The following is a 16422-nucleotide window of genomic DNA, read 5'->3' as shown; positions in this document are numbered from 1 at the left end:
CGAAGGTGCTTAATTGAAGACGATGACCACTGTTGGAGTGAGACTGGTCTGTCCAACATCGAAGGTGCTTGCTATACCAAGTGCATTAACCTCTCAAGGGAGGAGCCTGACATTTTCAAAGCCATCAAGTTTGGGGCAGTGTTGGAAAACGTCGTGTTCGACGAGCATGCCCGGGTGGTGGATTATTCAAACAAATCTCGTACAGGTAACGAGAGAGCATGAAAATCATTTCTCATATCCAATCGTGCAGCCTACCCCATCGAATACATTATTATTATCTGTATTATTGATTAATTACAAGGTTGCTGGATCCGAAGAGGGTATTAAGGAGCATCATTTTTATGTTGCATCCTACCAGGTACGCAGCAATGTTGACTGAGAAGACGCAGAAGCATGGTGCAAGTACTGGTTTGGTGGAACGTATGATTACACTTTCAAATATCTTCATAAGAACGCCTGAATTTCGAACAGTCTGATCGAACTAGGGAGTCAATTCGGATCCAAAAATATTGAACGATAATTGCTTTCCAATTCTAAGCCGAAACTACTTGAATTCAACATTGACTCCGATTTCAGAAGAGTGCTGATGTTCGTACTCACCAGTCTTATTTTCCCACCTATCCAGTAGTGCAAATGTTCGTAACAAATGAATATAAAGTGGATGCGCAAATTTGCCAAGTTTGTGGGTACAGTAGCACCCTTACATGAATTCTCAGAATTTTCAAAAAAAATCGGAACATATTCCTAATACTAATAGTCCAACTCCGAACCCAATTTCAAATGTCTAATTTGATTTGGGTGTTCCAAACTCAATGACTTTCAAATTGGAATTGGTAAGAATAGGAAGTTCCAATCCGACTTGCCTCTCTCACTCTCATTTTTTTTTTTTTCGGGTTTCGCAGTGGTCGGACAGGAATGCATACAATGAGACACCGATGAAGTTGGCTGGTCTATTCAAGAACAAGTTTAAGACCTTCACTATCAGATTGGTGTGGAAAACAAGCTAACAGAAGTGGATACTAGCAGCAGCCGGTCGCAATTTCTAAACGCCGGCAAAACTGTAAAATATCACCTAATTTTATCAGATGGGTTTCGGGATGGTCAATGGATTGTAAATTACACTAACCTTCTAAACTAATATTCAATATAAACTAAATTATGACAATTAATTTAACAATCTGACAGTAAGCAAACCTTGGCATTCAGATTCCCGCAACATTCAGGGAATAAGTTTCCAAGCATAATCCATAATTTCATTATTTATGAACGGACGCAAAGACCACATCAGGCAGTAGCTCTCTAATTCTCCCGAAGATGACTTGAGATTACGAGCAGAGACGATCCTCTCCTGCATCAAGTTGTTACATTGGATGTTTTAAAAGTTCATACCAAAGGGCACAGATAGTGGGAATACAGGGTGAGAACTTAATTACCTGCATCATATAGTCTTGTTTGACCATACTATAAATGACCCCCATCACGACAGCATAATCGGTAACTTCATTTCTTTTGGGATGGGATGACGTAAATTCCTCCTATAGAAGTTAGGCATCAGTAAGAGGTGTTTCGAATTTATCATCAACCATAAGAAATCAGAATTGGCGTAAGAATTTTACTGAGCAGTATGCAAATCTGAACTAGGAACGGAATACTTAGTGTGGAATGAACATTCAGAAAGAAAAGAAAAAAGGAGAGAAAATTAGGTGATGGAAAGATCAGCCAAATATCTTTAGAACTCAAAGATATAGCTCCCTCATTCCCAAAAAATCTTACTTTCTTAACATAATATTTTGCGACAGAAATATGCATTCAACACTTATATGTACCACTCCTCTTCCTACTTTCCAACCATAGCAAACTCGATCAGGAAATGAATAGAAAAACTTGTAAAATAAAGGATAATCTGGAAATCAGAGATATTAAGGATTGACCTTCAAAATAGGCAAGAGTGAAATAAAAACTGTAAAGAAAGGAGGATATTTAAGCCGGATAAACAGTATAAATGTTGCACTAAGAATTTTGTAGTGAAAGGAGACATGTGAATGACGGATCATATAACTTTGACCGAAACTCTGCAGATTAAACCATGCTTATAGGCAAGTGCAGGCACTCTGATTTTCAATAACAGTAAAGATTGCCTAAAATCTCCAACCCAACAGTAACTCCTTAAACACCAAAGCTACAAAGAGGCACACATGTTTCAGCTAGAAGCCTAAAACCCTAACAAAATTCCAAGCATGCAATTATCAGAGTAATTTAGTGATACATTCAAATCAGTGATTACCACTGATACATGTGTCTGTGCGTATACGGGTACAAATACAACAGAAATGTACGGACAATTGGACATAAGTCCATTGATGGGCAACGATAATTACTGAACTCGAAGCCAGGGAGGGTAGATGATACGATGCTGATAATTGTACAAATAATCTGTCGATATTGATTGCCAAGTGTCATGTAGTCATTGGTTTAGTTGTTTAGTGTTTGTTGGATGGATATTAGGAGTTGGTTATAGCTGTTATGGCTAACCTTAGCTTGCGAGTCAGGTATTAATACTTGTCATCTGTGCAATGCAAGGTGATTTGTGATTTTGTAAACATTGGTATCCAGTAATACAGAGAAGTATTAGCATACAAGTGCAAAGGTTAGAACAGAGTTATACTAGGAGAAGGAACAAACAGAGATGAGAAACATATCAGAACTCAATGTACAAACAGTATCAAGATATTCCTTGGGATAAGAGAAAAGAAGGATAAAGACTACCTTGTCACCGTTGCATGCTTCTTCATTCAACCTGTCCACAAAACTGTCATCCTGAAAGTCGGGTAAATTTCCCATTGCAGTTCGCATTGCGCCATTTACATCCTCCAGGAGGCATTCAAGTTCATTAAGTACGTTTTTGCCTACAACAGCACTTGCATTCTTAAACAAAAAATTCAAGAGTACATCAAGTGCAAGATTGCATCAAGTAGGGAAATGTACCATTAACAAACTACAAACTGCAACATATATCAGACATTCAAACTACAAACTGCAGCACACGAGATATGAAAGAACTACTACTACGAACAGATAAAACAGCTCATTGATGTAAAGGCATCACCACTTCGCTTTCCCTTTAACAAGATTCTTTTGTGATATATAATAAAAGAAACAATACTGACAATTTTGGAAAGACATGTTACCTTTACTTAGATGGTCACAAAGTCCAAGTTGGCATGTATGCACTTCTCTACAAGAATTTCACCATGTATAAGAAATACATCACGTTCATAGTCCAGACCAATAATGTATCAGAAAGTGGCAGAACTCAAAGTAAAGGAACAGCACCATACAAAAACAAAGGATAGTAATTCAAGGGCAGATATCAGAAAAACATGCTCATTAGTTGGATACTCAGTAAATCAACGCTACAAATTATCAGCCAATTACAAATAAACTGTCACTACTGCGGGAGCATAAGTACTATCAGTGGCCTTTAACCGATATCCAAATTTTTCTAATGGAGAACTGAATTCAAGTAAAGAGAAAGAAGAGACTATCAAGCTATCAACTCATTCCAATTATTTCCAGTAAATTGTGAAAGATAACAGTTTTAACAAATAATTAAGCATATTTCTATAACATTATAAATCTTTGCTGATATAAAACTGATAAGAGCTTGGGAGGGTCTTAACACTCAATTATCTAACCAACTATCCAAAGAAAGCATAAGAAAATATACAGAATTGCACTCACACTTGCTTATATTTCACCTGCCATCGTCAGCGTTGAGACATCCAGCTTCAACATATGACTTAACCCTCTTTGTTTCATTACCTCGGATTACGTTTTTAACCAAATCCGATGTCTCATCTATCTGAGGTCGTCGAAGAAACTCTACAAAAACAAAAATATTACTTTCTAAGAAACTAAATCAAATTTGAAACAAAACCCAGAATACTACTTACCCAGCCCCTGCTGAAAGTCGACAAGTAATGTGCTTCCAGTGGCCACCAACTCGTCAAAATTGCCGAGTCTGCAGAATTGATGAATTTTAAAGATTGCCCAGATGAAAAAAGCGAATTTCTTCTAGTGATAAAAGATAAAAGCAGAGTTACCTGGCCATGAAATTTTTGAACAAGTTGATAACTTTGTCTTCAAATTCAAAATTCGATACAGATTTCGATCCAGCAGAGGTTGATCCAGACCCCTTCTTGTTCTGCAGAGGCAAGTGCCATCATCAAATTAATGCACTATAACTTATAGACTTGTTTTTGTGTCAAAACAAAAAAGAAGAGTTCCAACAAAAAAATTTTCTGCAACAAGATTTTAGGCATGTAAAAAATCTTATTAAGCATATCATTGTAAACATTAGTATGTTCATAAAATGAAGAGAGTTCCAAGAAAATATTTTTTTGTTACATAAAAAGGAATAGCTAATGCCAGGGTTAAAAACTAAACAAAATAAGCAGCAAGACACAAATCAGGCATGCCAAGTAAGTCATAAAGTTTCAAGATATAAACCTATACGGGTAAATCTAGAAATTCCCAGACCCTCACCAAGAATCGAGTGATCGGTAACCCTTTCATCAAATTTAAGATTAGAACCAATAAAAGAGGTGGAAAGCAAAAGCAACTCCAAAATGGTTCTTGCAACAATAAGATTGTAAATTACATCACATGGAAAGAAGAATCTCAAATAATATGCACTTCAAATCAATTTCTTTGAACAAACCAAAGTTCCCAAAAATTTCCACAAATAACAGGATATGACATAACACAGAAATTACAAGGCCAAAACTATCTCATAATCATTTTGGGAAGTGGACTCATTATATGTGTAAAGTGTAGACCAATTGTATATGACAGGTACAGAAAAAAGTCAATGTGAGCAAGTAATGTTATGAATTTATGAGCTATATCAAAAAGAGGGAGTAATAATACATACATGATGGACAGAGTTGGTAGCACTGGATGTTAGGTGCTTGGTTTCTAAAAACAATTTGCCTTCTTGAATCACTCTCTCAGCAATAATTGGTTGAGATGGGCCAAAGAAAGATCTAAAACTGCAGAATAAGTAGGGAAACAATTTAAAATCAATTTCAAAACTTCTATTTTACCAATTACCACTATATTGTCCACAGAAAAATTATGAAACAAATCATCTGTCTGATAACCTCATCACAAAAAAAGAAAACAAGGAACTGCAAATAAAGTTGCAAGGATGACAACTCTTCAAAATGTATTCTCATTTCTCTATACTACTTTCAGACAGTGATACCCTGGAAAAAAAAACATTGGTCTGTCCTAGAAATTGCAACTATAAAACCTATATTGTTACAGGCTCTGGTAGAATGCAAGCAAATCAATACATTACAGAACTATTTTAGTTGCATCACTTCCTGCTTCCCTACAACTTCAGATAACAAGGCTAGATATTGTTCATCAAATAATCATTGGTTACTTCCAATACGGAAGCATTGAACCTAGTAGCAGAAACAAACAGAACCGCCTACCTTGTCTTACTAAGAAAGCATGGATTTTCCACGAAGGAAAAACTGCGGTTATATAGTGGTTACTCACTTGTCATAGGGGAGCTCCTTCTTTTTATTACTGGAGTTGGCCAAAGAAGAACCACTCTTCTTCTTTCGTAATTGTTCTTTCAAGCGTTGTCTCAACTCAAGGTATGCCAATGCTTCCTTGGTAGGCTTTGGATCTTCCTCTTCCTCTTCATACTCTTCACCATCCTCATCATCCTCATAATCCTCATATTCGTCGCCTGACTGACCATAATCCTATCCCAAAAAAATTGTCAAACTAATTTTCTCCAAATAATAATAGAGTATCAACATCGAAAATTTACATATAATAAAAAACAGATAGACGAAGATCCAAAATTTACTTACATCTCTATCATATCCCCGCATTTCCCTCTCGAATTGAACAATTACAAATGCAAAGTACCTGAAAAATCACAAAAGAAAACCCTAATTTTTATCATGCTGCCTTCAAGGCCTAGGCATCGAAAATCAAGTTCGATTTGAAGACAAATGGATATGATGCGATCAGAATTCTCAAGGAGAGAATCTGCAAGCCCTAATTTGTACAGCTTTGGGGTTTGACCGGTTACTCTGAAACGAAGAGTCCAATTTTCGGAATAAAACTAGCAATAGTGCCCGCGCGTTGCTGCGGGTGTTGAAACTACTGGATGTAAAAATGCATAAAAAAAGATGAGAATATGGTGTAAAACAATATGTAAGCCAGTTTTGTACTGAGAAGGCAGGCACACATCTTAATCAAAGTGAAAAATGATGTCTAAGGATTAGATCTAGTATATTTCAGCCAATGATACAACTGCCTCTGAATTCCATGTTGCAAACTTGCCTATTGAAAAGCCTCTGAATTTATAGCCTAAATCAGCATCGCACCATTAAATCACATTATTAAATCGGAATAAAAACATTGAAAAACATATGAAATCATGCTCAACTTTGATATCTGAACAAAACAAAGCCTTCAGATCAAAGCAAAAAACTGAAGATGGTTACCTGAATTCAATAAAAACTGAAATATGATTACTCTTAAGCATGCTTTTTTTCAGGAATCAGTAAAACTTGAAAATATCCCAAACAGACTCTTATACCTTATGTATCCAATAGAGCTTGAATTTCTAAAGGAAAAACTTGAAATCATACACGTAAGAGTTGTGTTCCCTCTGCCAGATAAAAGTGAGAAAGACAAAGTTTTCCAAAATTCTAATAACTTTACATATTATCAATTTCGCAACAAAACACATTGGTTCCAACACTAACAACATAAAAAGTTTTAAAATTGCAATCTAAACTAATGTTTTCTTTCTTCCTCTCCCTGTTCGTGAAACATGAAGACAAAGATTTCCAAAATTCCAATGAATCCTCTCATTTCTTCGCAAAAATTATAAATCTATTTGAATCCAACAATTATCAATGCATTTTAAAACTGGAAAAAAGCAGGACATAAAACTTATCCAAAATATAAGAAGAGCGTCATAGGTGTGATAGGAGCATATTCATGCGACTTAAATGGCTTGTTCTCGTACATTTACGTTATGTCTCTTTAGTTATTTTAGTCCTTTATGCTTCTTTTGTGTGTTTTCAGGATAATAAGACGTGTTTGACGAAAGGATGCATTGTGGAGTGTTTTGGGGCTTTTTGGAGCACTATTGGGCTAAGGATGGATAGCTTATGCTTGGAGCCCAAGTGTTGGATGAAATTGAAGATGCATGTGCAATGAAGTGGAATGGATTTACACGGCTAAGAATGACTGTTTTGATTGTGATGATGAATGCATGTTGAATTGGTGATGAATGTGCATGGCAAAGAATGGAATTGGCTGCAATGGTGTGTAATTGGGCTAGGTTTTAAGTGCATGAAATGGACCCAAATTGCTCCCCCTTGCATGGCAAGGAATGGTGTTTGTGTTAAGCCCATGGCAAGGTGAATGTAATTGGGTTAGGGCCATTGTTTTGTGTCCTCAAGTGCATACAAGGCCTTCAATTTCATCCAACACTTGGGCTCCAAGCATAAGCTATCCATCCTTAGCCCAATAGTGCTCCAAAAAGCCCCAAAACGCTCCACAATGCATCCTTTCGTCAAACACGTCTTATTATCCTAAAAACACACAAAAGAAGCATAAAGGACTAAAATAACTAAGGAAACATAACGTAAATATACGAGAACAAGCCATTTAAGTCGCATGAATATGCTCCTATCACACCTGTGACGCTCTTCTTATATTTTGGATAAGTTTTATGTCCTGCTTTTTTCCAGTTTTAAAATGCATTGATAATTGTTGGATTCAAATAAATTTATAATTTTTGCGAAGAAATGAGAGGATTCATTGGAATTTTGGAAATCTTTGTCTTCATGTTTCACGAACAGGGAGAGGAAGAAAGAAAACATTAGTTTAGATTGCAATTTTAAAACTTTTTATGTTGTTAGTGCTAGAACCAATGTGTTTTGTTGCGAAATTGATAATATGTAAAGTTATTAGAATTTTGGAAAACTTTGTCTTTCTCACTTTTATCTGGCAGAGGGAACACAACTCTTACGTGTATGATTTCAAGTTTTTCCTCTAGAAATTCAAGCTCTATTGGATACATGAGGTATAAGAGTCTGTTTGGGATATTTTCAAGTTTTACTGATTCCTGAAAATTAAGCGCGCATTCTTAATAAACATACATAAATAAGTTATCAATCAAACGGTTAAACAAATTGAATCAACAACTTATGAAATTCCAACGAAAGTTAATCAATTCATATTGCAAACATAAACATAGTTTCGAATCACCCCCTAGATAAAGGGGGGTATAGTTCCTCATAACTTTGAAATCAAAGAAACACCTAAACATTCCAACAACTCAAACTTGAATTGTATGAACGTTTAGGCACTCTTCTCTTCCATTCCTCACACGTACAAAACAAAGAGAATTGAATTTAAACATTGAAATCAAAGAAACACCTAAACATTCATACAATTCAAGTTTGAGTTGTTAGAATGTTTAGGTGTTTCTTTGATTTCAATGTTTAAATTCAATTCTCTTTGTTTTGTACGTGTGAGGAATGGAAGAGAAGAGTGCCTAAACGTTCATACAATTCAAGTTTGAGTTGTTGGAATGTTTAGGTGTTTCTTTGTGATGCGAGATTTACTTGACACTCAAATTAAACCCTCGTTTGACAATTGTAGTAGAATGGATAAGTGAGGGATCGTTCTGGACCGGGGATTAGGAGGGATTGTTAATCACTTGGATTTGACTCAAAAACGTAAAAACACAATATAAAACACTATACTAGACTCAAAGAATGCAAAACTAATCTTTAAAACACTAAGACAAACCAAAGACTCAAAATGCTTTTAAAAACACAAACTAAAATGATTTCTAACTAAATTGACATTAAAGTAAAGGGGGATTTAAGTTTATACGAAATTAAATTAAATGAACAAATTAAAACAGAATGTAAGTATAAAATTGATGAAATAGAATGGATGAATGCTAGCTAAGGGGGTCATCTCCACATATGTTACACTTGCATAATAAAAAGATTTCCAATTGCATTTCAATAAACCATTAATTCTCAACGCTCCAAGTTAATTAGGTCCGCTTAAATTAACCGACAAGTTCTCCTTAAGTTAATGAATTGGATGGGTTAGCGCAACGCAATTCACCACATTCTCCAAAAGTCCTTTACGTGAAAAGCACAATAAAGATACAATCAAAGATCATTAAGCATTATGAAAACTATAAGTGTTGACGAGGCACTTGTTACTATGGAATACGCATGAAACTTATGCCAAGAATTCGTTTAACGCGATTGTTTATAAGCAACCTCCACTATTTGTGAATATAAGTTCGTAACTATTAGGTGAAACTCACTTATATTCTAGCGTCATATTCATGCATGAAAATTAAGCGTGCACTCTCAATAAACATACATAAATAAGTTATCAATCAAACGGTTAAACAAATTGAATTCACAACTTATGAAACGCAATTAGAAGTAATCAAATCAAAATGCAAGCATAAACATTTATTTCGAATTACCCCCTAGCTAAAGGGGGTTTAGTTCCTCATAACTTTGAAATCAAAGAAACACCTAAACATTCCAACAACTCAAACTTGAATTGTATTAACGTTTAGGCACTCTTCTCTTCCATTCCTCATACTTACAAAACAAAGAGAATTGAATTTAAACTTTGAAATCAAAGAAACACCTAAACATTCCAACAACTCAAACTTGAATTGTATGAATGTTTAGGCCCTCTTATCTTCCTCGTTGTTGTAGCACAAGGTCTAAGGTGAGGTTTGGGGGATTATGGAAATGGATGAGGAATGGTGGAAGGGGGACTCACGGTTTTGGATTCTAAGGGGAAGTGTTTGTGTTAGTTGTGGTGTGAGAAATGGAGAGATGGAGTGGGGAGTGAATGAATTTCTCAATGAATGCATGGGTTTTTATAGGGGGAATGGGAGAATATGTTGTTGATTGTTTAAGAGTGCATGTGGCTCTTATGATTGTTGTGCAATGATGAAAGGCAAAGTGCATGTGCAATGTTGGAGGATGAATGTGTGATGGTGTGATTGAATGATTTAAAGGGGCATGTGGGTGAATTAAAGGATGGAATGCATGTGAATTAGGTTGCAAAGAGAAGGAGAAAAGCTGGAAAATGGAATGGGATACATGGCAAGGTATGTTTGGTGTTGGAAATGCATGTGTTTGCATGTGAATTAAAACTAGAGTGAATGATGATGAATGCATGTGGATTAAAGAGGTGTGAATGCATGTGAAGATGCTAATAAATAATGCATGTAGGGTTAGGAAATAAAATCATAACTTAAAGGGGAATGATTAAAGGGTGTTGAAAGGTTTTGCATGGCTTTGAAGTGATTGTGGATTGGGCTAGGGTTTAAGTACATGAAATGGACCCAAATTGCTCCCCCTTGCATGGCAAGGAATGGTGTTTGTGTTAAGCCCAAGGCAAGGTGAATGTAATTGGGTTAGGGCCATTGTTTTATGTCCTCAAGTGCTTACAAGGCCTTCAATTTCATCCAACACTTGGGCTCCAAGCATAAGCTATCCATCCTTAGCCCAATAGTGCTCCAAAACACTCCACAATGCATCCTTTCGTCAAACACGTCTTATTATCCTGAAAACACACAAAAGAAGCATAAAGGACTAAACTAACTAAAGAAACATAACGTAAATGTACGAGAACAAGCCATTTAAGTCGCATGAATATGCTCCTATCACTTTGATTTCAAAGTTATGAGGAGCTAAACCCCCCTTTAGCTAGGGGGTGATTCGAAACTATGTTTATGTTTGCAATATGAATTGATTAACTTTCGTTGGAATTTCATAAGTTGTTGATTCAATTTGTTTAACCGTTTGATTGATAACTTATTTATGTATGTTTATTAAGAATGCGCGCTTAATTTTCATGCATGAATATGACGCTAGAATATAAGTGAGTTTCACCTAATCGTTATGAACTTATATTCACAAGTAGTGGAGGTTGCTTATAAACAATCGCGTTAAATGAATTCTTGGCACGAGTTTCATGCTCATCATAGTAACGAATGCCTCGTCAACACTTATAGTTTTCATAATGCTTAATGATCTTTGATTGTATCTTTATTGTGCTGTTCACGTAAAGGACTTTTGGAGAATGTTGTGAATTGCGTTGCGCTAACCCATCCAATTCATTAACTTAAGGAAAACTTGACGGTTAATTTAAGCGGACCTAATTAACCCGGGGCGTTGAGTTTCATAATTTATCGAAAGACCAACTGAGAATCAATCTTGTCTGCAAGTGTAACATGTGTGGAGAAGAACCCCTTGGCTATTCCATCATCCATATTTTCATCACATACATATTTACATTTTGCCCTTAATTATATTTTGTCCATTTAATTTAATCTCATCCAAACACAATCCCCCCCCCCCCATATTTTGTTAAGTCTTAGTCATTATAATCTGTCTTATTTTGGTTTTTAAGTATTTGGAGTCACAAATCTGCCTCATTTACATTCTTGTTTTAGATTGTGTTTTTAGCTAATTTTGAGTCTTGTGAACTTGTTTCGAGTTTACTTTAAGTGAATCAAGTGTTTTAAAGGTTATTTTTATTTCTTTGAGTTAGTTTAAAATAGATTAGCACCCCTAGTTAATTGGGGAATTATGGAAATGGATGAGGAGTGGTGTTTGGATTATAAGGGAATGAGAGCTCACGGCAAGGAAGAATGGATGTGTTTGTGGTGTGTTGTGTATGAAAAATGAGATGTTTTTGAATGAATGAATGCAAGGGTTTTTATAGGAGGAGTGGAGGTGTATATGGCTGTTTGTTTAGAATGCATGTGGCTTGTTAATGATAAAAAACAGCTAGGAAAACATGTGAAAGCTGGAAATGCATAAGGGGTACACGGCAATGATGCTTGTTGGTGCTGGAATTGCATGTGTGTGAGGTGTGTAGGTGCTGAAAATGCATGTGAATGCATGCTGGAAATGGGAGTGAAAGGCACGGTATTGAGTTGGGAAATGAATGATTAAATGTGCATGGCTGGAATGATGAAGAATAAAGGGTGCATGAGTGAATGATTGAATGTGCATGTGGGTGAATGTGAAGGGAATGCATGTGTTGATTGATTTGTGGTGCAATGATGAAAGGCAAAGTGCATGTGCAATGTTGGAGAATGAATGTGTGATGGTGTGATTGAATGATTTAAAGGGGTATGTGGGTGAATTAAAGGATGGAATGCATGTGCAATGAGTGGTGTTGATTTATGAAGATGCATGTGCAATGAAGTGGAATGGATTTACACGGCTAAGAATGGCTGTTTTGATTGTGATGATGAATGCATGTTGAATTGGTGATGAATGTGCATGGCAAAGAATGGAATTGGTTGCAATGGTGTGTAATTGGACTAGGTTTTAAGTGCATGAAATGGACCCAAATTGCTCCCCCTTGCATGGCAAGGAATGGTGTTTGTGTTAAGCCCATGGCAAGGTGAATGTAATTGGGTTAGGGCCATTGTTTTGTGTCCTCAAGTGCATACAAGGCCTTCAATTTCATCCAACACTTGGGCTCCAAGCATAAGCTATCCATCCTTAGCCCAATAGTGCTCCAAAAAGCCCCAAAACGCTCCACAATGCATCCTTTCGTCAAACACGTCTTATTATCCTGAAAACACACAAAAGAAGCATAAAGGACTAAAATAACTAAAGAAACATAACGTAAATGTACGAGAACAAGCCATTTAAGTCGCATGAATATGCTCCTATCAAATACCCCCACACTTAGCTTTTGCTAGTCCTCGAGCAAAACAAAACAAAAGAAACCAAAAACAAAACAAAACAAACAAAACACAACCTACACCTTCCAACAATTGTCTCAAGGATTTCCAATGCACATGACAAGTTAAAAATCATTATTCCCACAGATTTTAGCCATCTTTACACTTAAGTACATTCTTAATCATAGTCACCACATACTAGTTCACAATTAAGCATTTTAAAACACATTTCGAATGTAGTAACATGCCTTAGAGAATTTGCTCAAATCCTTACAAGATATGCATTCAATTTTCACACAGATTTTCTGACTACACACCCTACACTAGGTACATGTGAGAAGATTGATGTAAACATGTAGACGAACACTCACATATGTTATAACAAGGAAAGCATTTTCTGGATTTACGATAATGACATGAATATGATCTCATGAATGGAATGCTACTACTTAGAATGAGAACCAGTGATTCCATAAGCTCATATCAATTCCAAACTCCACAAATTGAAACACATAACACTCAAGATAGAAGCATAAGGGTTGAAACGGAGCTAAAGGTGTTGGCTAACAATGAAAGGTGAAGGATAAACAAACATTCTTAAAGCAATAGTGAGCAAAGTATTGAATTAGGTACTTAGAATTCCCTTTAGAACGCAGAAGTCAACTTTGAACACCCAAGGGGAAGTCACAAAACTTAGGGCCATATTCAAACTTTTTGGGCCCTTTCTTCAACAATCACACTTGTGAGTCCATTCTCACTTATTTTCACTCTTTTTCTTTCTTTTCTTCTTCTTTTTCTCACAATTTTTTTTTCTTTTTCCCGTGCCTCCTTTAAGACTTAGGCACATACATACACACAAAAATCCCTTCCCCCACACTTATTTTCTGCAACATATTAATCAAAAGGAATTCATTATCCGTCATGCTTACTATGCTTCAAGAACAAGGGTACGGATGGTCCTAATCTAGGCTAGGTGAGGATGATATGGGTTAACAAAGAACATGGGCTAAACAAGGCTCAACGGGGTTAAAACTTACAACATATATGAAATATGGGAAGTAAGGCTATTTGGCTATGGTGGCAACTACACAACTTCATCTTGATATATGTTATGCAATTCAATGTCATGCTTTGAATGAAATGTATATAAGTTCTAGCATTTAGTTCTATCATGATACAATTGCATTCTAAGTAGCAACCAAGCAAGGAATAATGAGATCATGCAACAACTTTAGAAAACAAAGAATCACAGAAAATAACTCTCCAAAGAAGGTAATGGCTCGAGTCTTACAGGGTTGTAGCGTTTGTTTGAGTTCCTTCCTTCAAGCATGTTACAAAAATGAATTTTTCTTTTATGATTGCATGTGAAGTCATACATTATAACCATAACCAAGCATATACCAAGAGTAAATCAAACTTTCATCCATGTTTATAACTCTCTTTAACAGTCATGCAATTACAAACCAAATCCTTGTCATTTTGTTGGAAGGTACCCTAAGACACAAACACACAAAAACGACTCAAAACACTCTTTTAGGCTTTTCAAAACATGTTTTTTTTTTTTTTTTTTTTTTTTTTTTTAAGTTTTTATGTGATTTTCGGAGTTATAAAACAAAATACACTAAAAACATTCTAAAACAACTTAAAAACACCTTAAAACAGCAAGGAACAACATTTTGAAGTAATGGGTGATAAAATCCCACGAATTTGCATTAAATATACTTAGTTACCCCCCCACACTTAAATCAAACATTGTCCTCAATGTTTTAAGCATAGATTCACACAAAACATAAGTACACACAAAAAGCAACTAAACATACTAAACATGGCAGAATGTAACTAACAAAGAGAAGAGTTTAGGGACGCAAATCTGGTTATGGAGTGTATATTCCCTCTTCTCCTTGGTGATTGTATTGAGGCATAATCTTGGTGATTCCACAGGCTTACTCTTGAACTGGCTTCCGCCCATCGTTGATTTTCCTTTGTGCTACTTTTGAACTGGGCGGCAGGATTCTTTTGGTCTTCCCCGAAGGTCTGAGCTTCCTCCTTTTTGTCTGTTTCTTTGTTCAATCTCTCCAATTCGTATTGAAGAGGGTTAAATGATACTCAGCATATGCAGTTGTTGCTTGTCTCCACATGCTTCAATGTATCATTTTCACTTGCCTTACTTGCTCCGTTGAAGATGACTACTCGAGAACAACGCTAGGTAAGCAACCAGGAATAGATTCCAGGCAGTCGGCTCCAGATCGAAAGACTGACTCCAAGTGCCGGCTGATTGCTTCTTTTACTTTGCCATGCGAGTAAGAAAAAGGACAAAGAAAAAGACAGGGAAAGAGCATGATGTGAGATACTTTTGCTTTTGACCTTGATGATATGAGATACCTTTGCTTTTGAAGAAGCGGTGAATGACTCAGCACATGCTTCAATCTAGCGTTTCCTCCTGGGTCATCTGTACTCTAGGCATCTGGTATCATCTTTGGGGAAGAAGAAAAAATTGAGTAGTTCGAAAGGCTTTGCTGGGAGTGCGCCCTCAGAGGTGAGGAAGAGTTGGGCATTTTCTTCAGGTCTGCCTTGCCATAAAAAATGAAGGTCGACATATATAGAGATAATAGCAAGTGGTGGTACTTTTTACCCTTGTCGACAAACGTTTTGATCCCGCAAATCCGGCTTTTTGAAATAGTGGCGCCTCTTCGATCTTTGAATACGCCTCTTCGATTTCTGAGTAGGCGCCCCTTCGATTTCTGAACGACGCCCTTTCGCTTTCTGAACGACACGTGGTAGTGCAGATGCGGCTCCTTTTGACAAAGCTGCACGCGTTTTCTGAAAAGCAGAGAAAGCGTCGCCGAACTTTGCGCTTGTCGGCTAAATATGTGTAGTTGCGATGATGGCCTCCACGTGTTTTCTGAAAAGAAGAAATCTTTTGACAACGTTGAACGCGTCTTCTGAAAAGCCGAGAAAGCGTCGCCGAACTTACGCCGGAAAATCCGGCTCTTTGAATCGGTGGACGCGTCGTCTTGGCTTTTTATAGAGCTATCGATCACCGCCAACATACACACTCTGAAGATCTCCCATTCTTGAAAATCGTCTCCGGCCCTTTGAAAATTTACTCCATCCACCCCTTCTCTTTGAACACTTTTGAAAAAAAATGGCAAACTCATCGAACCTTAGCTTAGATTTGAGTCTCAACAGCGATCCGGTTGCACCCCGTCAAGGTAATGTATGGCGCCCTTCTTTTTTATCTTCTAACGGTCTTCTTACAGGTGAAGACTCCGTGATGCAGGACGCCACAACAGCTACAATAGTAGCTAGGAACCTCCTCACTCCAAAAGATAGTAGGCTGCTGTCAGGACGGTCCGATGAGTTGGCCGTTCAAGAGTCCCTCGCTCTTAGTGTTCAGTGTGCGAGCTCTGTGTCCAACATAGGCCAACGCCTGCTTGCCCGCTCCCGTCAGGTGGAATCATTGATGGCAGAGGTGGAAAGTCTTAAGCAGGAGATCAAACAGCTTAAGTACGAGAATAGAAGTTTGCATGTGCTTGCAAATAACTATTCGGCGGGCATGAAGAGGAAGCTTGATGAGCTGCAAGAATCTGAAGGTCGGATTCAAAGTGACCGTCAAA

The 16422-nt window shown here is 36.9% G+C and overlaps 1 protein-coding gene across 1 annotated transcript; it reads right to left on the bottom strand.

The window, feature by feature from the left end:
• Window positions 1–43: 43 nt before the first annotated feature.
• On the bottom strand, window positions 44–6976 carry LOC137732844 (uncharacterized). The gene is made up of 11 exons (XM_068472105.1): window positions 5892–6976; window positions 5569–5780; window positions 4104–4204; window positions 3954–4019; window positions 3756–3882; window positions 3436–3513; window positions 3189–3235; window positions 2767–2906; window positions 1434–1535; window positions 1195–1348; window positions 44–1058 (listed from the first exon to the last, which is right to left on the bottom strand). Exons 1-10 carry the CDS (start codon window positions 5910–5912, stop codon window positions 1220–1222), a joined length of 1023 nt encoding a protein of 340 aa, XP_068328206.1. The 5' UTR covers window positions 5913–6976; the 3' UTR covers window positions 44–1058; window positions 1195–1219.
• Window positions 6977–16422: the final 9446 nt, after the last annotated feature.

Source organism: Pyrus communis, chromosome 4 (genome assembly GCF_963583255.1).
Source record: "Pyrus communis chromosome 4, drPyrComm1.1, whole genome shotgun sequence".
NCBI classification, from domain to species: domain Eukaryota; kingdom Viridiplantae; phylum Streptophyta; class Magnoliopsida; order Rosales; family Rosaceae; genus Pyrus; species Pyrus communis.
The sequence above is the reverse complement of the archived record's forward strand: the minus strand, read 5'-3'. Positions and strand labels throughout refer to the sequence as shown.